Source organism: Primulina huaijiensis, chromosome 3 (assembly GCF_012295235.1).
Source record: "Primulina huaijiensis isolate GDHJ02 chromosome 3, ASM1229523v2, whole genome shotgun sequence".
Lineage (NCBI taxonomy): Eukaryota > Viridiplantae > Streptophyta > Magnoliopsida > Lamiales > Gesneriaceae > Primulina > Primulina huaijiensis.
In genome coordinates, this window is record NC_133308.1 from 17370970 (window position 1) to 17380245 (window position 9276).

The 9276-nt window shown below is 37.6% G+C and overlaps 1 protein-coding gene across 5 annotated transcripts; it reads right to left on the minus strand.

Annotated features, from left to right (window-relative positions):
• Nucleotides 1-6917: 6917 nt before the first annotated feature.
• LOC140973554 (uncharacterized) lies at nt 6918-8996 on the minus strand. Of its 5 annotated transcripts, none has more exons than XR_012174652.1 (5): nt 8641-8996; nt 8499-8552; nt 7700-7853; nt 7117-7278; nt 6918-7006 (listed from the first exon to the last, which is right to left on the minus strand). XR_012174652.1 is itself a non-coding variant. In XM_073436461.1 (5 exons), exons 1-4 carry the CDS (start codon nt 8932-8934, stop codon nt 7155-7157), a joined length of 537 nt encoding a protein of 178 aa, XP_073292562.1. In that variant the 5' UTR covers nt 8935-8996; the 3' UTR covers nt 6918-7006; nt 7117-7154. The 5 variants fall into 5 exon arrangements, 3 of the variants coding, with proteins under 3 accessions (XP_073292562.1, XP_073292561.1, XP_073292560.1); XR_012174651.1 differs by having other exon boundaries at nt 8635-8996; XM_073436461.1 differs by having other exon boundaries at nt 7117-7189.
• Between the last annotated feature and the right edge of the window lie 280 nt (nt 8997-9276).

The following is a 9276-nucleotide window of genomic DNA, read 5'->3' on the forward strand; positions in this document are numbered from 1 at the left end:
TTTTTCCAACAGTCACCTCATCCAAACCATCCTTTATCCCCTCCTCAAAACCCGCAGCCATCCTTACTGCAACTACTTCCACTTCTTTTCAGACCCTCAGACCCTCATCTGTAGTTGTCATTAGAGAACCTCTCGCAGGGTCTTCTGCTTTTAGACCCGTGCAACCTGCCTCCTCATCAGACAAAGGCAAAGGAAAACTCATTGAAGAACCAAAAGATCTTGATGCCAAATCATCTGTTCAAACAGTCTTTGATCTTCACCTGGATGAAATCGAAAAATCTGCCATTGAGGATATTTTTTTCTTCGATGATTGGCTCAAGGTTAGAGTTTTCCACCCAATCACATATTTAAGAACTCCAGGTTCTTACGCAAAAATGGTGAAAAATGATAAGCAAGTCTTTGCTTCTGCTAAGACCGATCTTCTTGAATTAGAATAATTTGAAAGAGAACACGGTGAACGATTTTGTTGATCTTCTTGAATTTGATGAAGAACTCGATCTTCTTGAATTTGATGAAGAACACTATCTCCTTGAATTTGAATAATTTGAAGAAAAAGAGCATGATGAAAGTTTTAATCATACCTTGTAGTTAACTGATCTTCTTGAATTTGAAGAGCTTAAGTTGAGAGAATTTATGCTTTGAATTCTCATCTACTTCTTTGTATTATGTATTGTGTCCCATCTTTCTCGGTCTTTTGTCTCCTATTTATAGTCGAAGGATGCAGATTCTTATCATTTTCATTTGTTGAGGTGTCGTACTTAGATTAGCTCCTCATGATTCATTTGGTGATTATTTTCCGTTAATCATAATATTTGATTTCAAATAATAAAAGTATCAGTATTTTCTTCCATTGAGTGCAATATTTGATTTTAAATACTAAAATATTAGTATTTTCTTCCATTTAGTGCAATATGAAATCTTGCTTAAAAATCTCAATTGGATCACAAAATATATTATAGTATAAATTAATAACTATTTATTTTTTAAGAATTAGATTCCAAATAAATAGAAAATTCACATCGATATTTAAAATTTTTTTGAATATTATTTTGTTCTTGTCATAATTTCAGGGTCAACAATTCAATTGTTTACAAACCAATTGATCCCATTTGATGATCGGAAACTTTGTCTGGGACTCTATGGACACGATGGACTTAAGGAGGCAAATTTCTGAGTTGAGGTAGTTCTAGTATCCAAGGTATTGATATCAGCTTATTCCGGACGTTATTCATTCATTTATTAATTTTTTCCTGAAAATTTTGTAGTTAAGAAATCTGTTTCTTGAGAGGTTGGAAATATTGATAGTAACATGTCAATATCACTATTTTTTCTAGTAAATGACTGGTGGAGAGGGCGATTCAACATGGAACCAATGATTTGCAGTTCTTTCCGAGGTTATTTGTTCCACTTGTATTATATATCTCTTTGTTGGGTTTGGGCATTTTCAGAATTCATCTGTTTGTACTTCACTCTGTGTATCACGTATACGTCGGCTTGAATGAAAAAGTAATGTCAAGTACCAAGTCAAAGATTGAGAGGGAAATTGTAACATTCAAAAAATCGGTCCACGTAAAATATATGCAAATTATTTAAAATTGTTTATTTATTTTATTTAATTGATTTTAAATGCTTAAATTATATATGTTACATGATTAAATGTTTAAATTGTATGATTTCATGAAATTAAATATTTTGTCCAGATATTCGATATAAGGCTGGAGAAACGAGACCGATAACGACCAAGATGAAAGTATTTTTTGATAAATATTTTTAAGTCTCGATAAAATGATTTAATAGGATGAAAATTTTCTAAAAAATACTGAAGTCAAAATTATTTGACGAGTCGAACCTTATTTTATCAGGTAAGCTTGCTTTAGTCAAATGAAAGAATTTTATAGACCCAAAAGTTATTATTTTTTAAAACGATTTTTGTAAACTTTTATTTTATATTTAAATGGGCCTTATTAGGCCTAATTTACCTAGGATTAATGGGCCTAATTATTTTCAAAGCTAGAGTCCTAAAAACTCTAAATTCTAGACTCCTTTATCAACTAAAACACTAAATTATAAAATCAAATCCTAGGCTTCTAAGTCTCACCTTGGCCGAAAAATACACACACCACGCACAAAAAATTTTCGAAACTTGAGAGCAAGAATTCCAAGGTTGCTCGCCCGTTCGTTTTTCTTCGCAACCCACAGTGACAATTGAATATTCGAGCGTTCTAAACACAAAGACACGCTTCTAAACTTTTGTTTTTGCATCATTCAAATCATAATATGTGTATTTGATATTTGAAAGCATGAAAACTATGATGATCAAATTATATTACGTTTAAACGTATATTTTTCAAAGTTTCAACGTTTGTACACATAGATGAATGGTGTTATACATTCTAAGGGACACGCTGCCAATATGAGGGGTTTAAGGGACGGAAAAAGAATCGTACAAGGGCACAACGAAGGCTGGACAAGAGCTGGAATGCCTAGAGTCGGGAGGCTAGCGTTTTGGGTTTTCATGAATTGGGATAGGCTCGGTTATGGGATTCTAGGCGAGGGCCGTGCGCAAGGTTAGGGCCGGTCGAGGGTCGGTACAACAGGGCCTGGTGCGGTCCTAGAGGGGTCACTAGGTTGGATGGAACGGTGACTCGAGGAAGGAGTGAGCCACGACTAGGGTTTTCTCACGCTTGGTGCACGCTGCTCGGCTGTGGGCGGCTGAGGCTGGTGCACTGGTCTAGGAAAGCGCTAGGGGTCCAGGAGGGTAGGCTAGGGTCTTGTCAAGGACTGGGTCGAAGATGGCTTGAGTGGATCGGGCCAACAATACACTCCCGATGGACTTTTATTTTTCGCATAGCTTAGTATTTAAATTTTTAAAGTAAAGATAAAGTTTTAAAGTAAAGATTTTGAGGATTATGATTTAAATATTTTATGCTTTATTTTGAAGTTTAGTTTTGGCTTATTTCAAATTGACATACGATTTGTGGTTGACGATTTATGGATTTTTATGTATTTAAGATTTTTAAATATTATTTTTATGTTGGATGGTTTTGAAGATAGAAGAAAAATGCAAAATTTGTATGGGGACCGGAGTGTCAAGGCGGTTTTGATCAATTGAAGGAAGCGCTCACTACGCGCCAGTTCTAGCTATGCCAATAGAACAAGGGGAGTATGTGCTGTGTACGGACGCTTCAAAGCTAGGATTGGGCGCAGTTATCATGCAACATGATCTGTTCATCGCATATGCGTCTAGACAGTTGAAAGTTCATTAGAAGAATTATCCGACTCATTACCTTGAGCTTACGGTAGTCGTGTTTGCGCTTAAGATTTGGAGACACAACCTATATGGTGAGAAATGCAAGATCTATACGGATCACAAAAGTTTCAAATATTTCTTCACCCAAAAGAAGCTGAACATGAGACAACGAAGATGGCTAGAACTTGTGAAGGACTATGACTGTGACATTAGCTATCATCTTGGAAAAGCTAATGTAGTTGCGGATGCTTTGAGCAGAAAAGCGACAGTCTTGGCTCATTTAGCAGTACAGAAGCCTATGCAGACGGAAATTCAGAGGTTTATCTCAAAGTTTATGCTAGGGGCAAGTCTCCCAATCTCGCTACTTTAACAGTACAATCTACTTTGCGAGACAGAATTCGAGCCGGTAGATTACTGACGAGAAACTACAGAAATGGAGACAGCGAGACAAGTCTAGAGGCCGGATGTTGTATACTGACGAGGATGACATTATCAAATATCGAAGACGACTATGGGTTCCTAGTGGAGATTCACTTAGATTTGAAATTATGATAGAAACCCATAGTACCCCTTATTCTATACACCCCGGAAGTACAAATATGTACAAGGACTTGCAACTTTTATATTGGTGGTCGGGTATGAAACGAGATATCATACACTTCGTATCCGAATGTTTGACATGTCAAGCAGTGAAGGCGGAGCATCAAAGACAAGCAGGAATGCTCCGACCACTCCCCATCCCCGAGTGAAAATGGAAGAACATTACGATGGACTTTGTGGTAGGTTTACCAAAGACGGTAAAAAGATCCAATGCCATTTGGGTAATAGTGGACCGTCTTACTAAGTCAGTACATTTCCTACCAGTAAAGATGACTTTCTCCATGACGCAGTATGCGGAGCCGTATATCCGAGAGATAGTCATACTACATGAAATTCCAGTTTCCATAGTGTCGGACAGAGACACACGATTCACTTCATCGTTTCTGGAAGAGTTTGCATGCAGCCTTGGGGACCAAGCTACTATTCAGCACATCATTTCATCCCCAAACAGACGGTCAATCTGAGAGAGTCATACAAATGCTAGAGGATATACTCCGAGCTTGCGTGATCGATTTCCAAGGATTTGAGAACCGAAGCTACCTCTAGTGGAGTTCACCTATAACAACAGTTATCATTCATACATAGGAATGGCTCCATACGAGGCATTCTATGGAAGGAAATGTAGATCGCACATCCATTGGGACGAGGTAGGAGAAAGAGCTACGATGGGTCCCGAAATAGTTCAGCACACCACTGATTTAGTTGTCAAGATCCGAGACAGGATGAAGACTGCTCAGAGTCGACAGAAGAGCTACTCTGATAAAAGAAGACGAGATATCGAGTTTGCAGTAGGCGACTACATATTTGTGAAAATAGCACCTATGAAGAGTGTTATGAGAGCAAACTCAGTCCGAGATTCGTCGGACCATTCGAGATACTCGACAGAGTGGGAGCATTAGCATATCGAGTGGCGTTGCCACCTAATCTCGTAGGAGTTCATAATGTCTTCTACGTATCGATGCTCCGCAAGTACATGTCGAATCTCTCACATGTACTAAATTTTGAGCCATTGTAGCTTACACCAAACCTGTCTTATGAGGCTCTCCTTCTCAAATTTTAGACAGACAGGAGAGAAGGCTGCGGAACAAGGTGATAAAAATGGTCAAATTCAAGTGGCTGAACCACTCGATAGAAGAAGCCACTTGGGAGACCGAGACTGAGATGAGGAGTCACTATCCGGAGTTGTTCAGTAAGTCATAATTTCGAGGACGAAATATTATTTAAGGGGGGAGGATTTGTAATGCTAAAAAATCAGTCCACGTAAACCACATGCATGCAAATTATATAAGATTGTTTATTTATTTTATTTAATTGATTTTAAATGCTTAAATGATATATGTTATATGATTAAATGTTTAAATTGTATGATTTCCTGAAATTAAAGATTTTGTCCGGATATTCAATATAAGGCTAGGGAAAAGAGACCGAGGACGACCAAGATGAAAATATATTTCGATAAATATTTTTAAGGCTCAATAAAATGATTTAATAGGATGAAAATTTTCTAAAAAATGCTGAAGTCCAAATTATTTGACGAGTCAAACCTTATTTTATTCGAGAAGCAGGTTTTAGTCAAATGAAGGACTTTTATGGATCCGAAAGTTATTATTTTTGAAAACGATTTTTGTAAACTTTTATTTTATATTTAAATGGACCTTATTGAACCTAATTTACTTAAGATTAATGGGTCTAATTATTTTCAAAGTTAGAGTCCTAAAAACTCTAAACTCTATACTCTTTTATCAACTAAAACACTAAATTACAAAATCAAATCCTAGGCTTCTAAGTCTCATCTGGGCCGAAAATTACACACACCACACACACAAAATTTTCGAAACTTGAGAGCAAGAATTCCAATGTTGTTTGTCGCCCGTTCATTCGTTCTTCGCAACTTACGCCGACGATTGAATATTCGAGCGTTCTAAACGCAAAGGCACGCTTCTAAACTTTTGTTTTTACACCATTCAAATCATAAAATGTGTGTTTGATATTTGAAAACATGAAAACTATGATGATCAAATTATTTTATGTTTAGACGTATATTTTTAAAAGTTTCGACGTTTGTATGCATATATGAATGATCTTATACGTTCTAAGGGACACGGTGCCAATATGAGGGGTTTAAGGGACGGAAAAAGAGTCGTATAAGGGCACGATGAAGGCTGGACAAGGGCTGGAACGCCTGGAGTCAGGAGGCTAGCGCTTAGGGTTTTCATGAATTGGGATAGGCTCGGTTATGGGATGCTAGGCGAGGGCTGCGCGCAGGGTTAGGGCTGGTCGGGGGTTGGCTCAACGAGGTCTGGTGCTGTCCTAGAAGGGTCCCTAGGTTGGCTGGAACGGTGGCTTGAGGAAGGAGTGAGCCGAGACTAGGGTTTTCTCACGCTTGGTGCGCGCGGCTCGGCTGTGGGCGGCTGGGGCTAGTTCGCTGGTCCAGGAAGGCAGGCTAGGGGTCCAGGAGGGTAGGCTAGGGTCTGGTCAAAGCCTGAGTCGAAGATGGCTTGAGTAGATCGAGATCGACAATACATTTTCGAGGGACTTTTATTTTCCGCATAGCTTAGTATTTAAAGTTTTAAAGTAAGATTTTAGGATTATGATTTAAAGATTTTATGCTTTATTTTGAAATATAATTTTGGATTATGTCAAACTGACGTATGATTTTGTGGTTCACAATTTATGAATTTTTATGCATTTAAGATTTTTAAATATTATTTTTATGTTGAATGATTTTGAAGATAGAAGAAAATGTTTATAAAAAAATATTTCTTACTATTTATTTACATTTTTAAAGTTAAAAGTAAAGGACGTTTTAAAAATAGATGTACATTTACTTAATTTATATCTATATCTTGAATTCAAGTCAAATGATGATATGCAGTGAATAAAAGTTAACGCCAAATTGTAGCAGGAAACATAATTTTTCTTCATACCCCTTACCATTGCAACTTTTACAGTATACCATGTATGATTATACAAACACCACTTTATTTCTTGTCACTTGATCATATCCAAATACTACAAAATATGTTTGAACAAGATGTCACGTGTCAACTCATGCTGGAGTAATATGATCCTCAAGCTTATGTAATGGCTAATTTGTGTCACTGGGGCAAACACAACCGCCTTTGATGAATCCAACACCAGTTGCAGAAGATGCACCTACATAATGTTTCACTGGTGAATGTTTAGGGCGGGTAAATGGTAAAAAGAGTATTGAGTTGGGGTAGGTAGACAGATGCAAATGAATCTCCCTATGTAGAATGACATACCATGAAGGTGAATGGTGGTAACAAGAATCCCTTGTATCCTACGATTGTGTGTCTACATCAATAGCTCCTTGATCTGTCAATATCCCCAGGAAGCTTATGCGATGCCCCAACATATAACAAAACATTTTTCTACATGAAAAATTGTAGGACAGTCTCGAAGGACTAGTCACTAGTAGTTAGCTTTTCATTCCTCGGCCGACAACATCAACAAATGCTGAATCTTAACAACCCACCCCATAATTGAGCATTGGGGCTGACCCGATAAATTTGATGAATACAACAAAGAGTAAAGAGGAGAGGAAAAAAATAGTCACAACCAATGTATTTCTGGCATTAAAGTCTATCTTATATAGTTCATCTCATAATCAATTTATCGAGTTTGTCAAACATAATGACAAAATTTCACAATTTCAATAGTTCGGAAGTTGCAGGAAAAATTTCTTGGTCTGGGTAAATCATTCGATAACCAATGAGCAGATATGGTTACGATGACAGCCAAGGATAGCAACTGCAAGATCATAAGCATAACAGAGAATTGGCAAACTAAATGAACTGTCCAAAAAATTGATAAGCAAATGCCCACCTCTGATATTAGATTCGAATCCACAACTAGTCAAATGCTTTGCAAGAGCTTGCCCCAAATCCTTTTGCCAGCCGGGTTCAACCTTGGCATCAGACACAGGCCATACAACTGCTGTCTCAGTTGAGAGATTCACACTAGCCGAAGAAACTGGTTCCTGTCGCCAGGTAAGAAAAATATAGCTGAATGATAATACAGCCCTTCAGTGTCATAAGAAAAATACTCTATAGCATCAAATTTATTTGCTGCTTTATTCCTCAGTGCATGGGGAAGTCTAAATTCTTCTATCCTCCAGCAGCGATTCGTGCCTCGGTTGGACACTCGGGCCTCGGCCATTGAGATAAACTCCAAATGCTTGTCCATGGCATTAAGCTTTTGTCAAACATGTCAATTCCGCTCTTACCAAACCACCCAAAAGATATTGTTCACTTACACACAACTCAATGTCTCAATAATACATCCCTCAAAGCTTAACCAAACCATCAACAGATTATGTATTATAACAAGCTCCTCAAAAGTAGTCTGGCCAGCTATCAGGCAAGAGAGGCTCAAAACTAAGTGTTCAAGCAGATCTTTGGGCTACTTCCGCCAGTAAATAAATACTTAAATACCAACTGATCTAAACAAAAGGTGAAAATTACATGTTGAAGTACACTAACCCATGGTGAAATCAGAAATTTAACAGAGGCAACACTTTATATATTTATAATACATGAAAAATATACATGAACATGTGGAAATTTATCACACAAACAATGATATGTGGAAGAAGTGAAACGAAATGTGGATTACAAGTTCTTACTTGACTTTCTAGAATTCTCTGAACACTGGCCACGCATCCCTCGCATAACATCCCCTGCAATATCTCCAGATTTCATTTAATAAGAAAAGAATGGTTGATATATGTTCATGCAACATAAATTAAATTGAACGTTTACCCGTACGTGAAGAACAATAGCATCAGAACTCAAAGCAGCAGCATCCGAAGCACCGGCAGGCACCGCATGTGACTTCCAGGACCCACCCTTGGCAGCAAACTGAGGCCGGCTGCTACGCCGATCTACTGAACCGAAGCCTCTCGCTGAACAACCCGATCGAAGCCGGCTCATCTCCGAGAAGCACCCGTGAGTGAGTTGATTCAGGCGAATCGAGAAGAAGCGGCGGCGGATTTGAGCGATAGGAGGGACGGAATTGGAATTGAAAAGGTTGGAGTTGGTAGAGAGTAATATTGTGTCCATTGCTGCCGGCTTCAGTGTCTGAAATTTCTGTGGCTATGGAGATGCCGGCCAAAACGGGAGACCATAATACAGTTTCATAGGTGGTTTTTAATAATATTTTAGGTTTCTCCTAAAAATTAGGCCAAAAAACATGGTAATGTTGAAAAATAATATTTAAAATGTGTGTATTTAATATTTGAATGTTGAATATTTGAATATTGAATATTACGTAAAATTAAGTGTTGAATATTGAAATTTGTGTGTGATGATGAAGGTAATGATGTAATTTATTTTTGGATTATTTGTAAAAAATTTCTATAAATAGATCTCTCATTTGTGAAGAAAATCACAATTGAGTTGAGA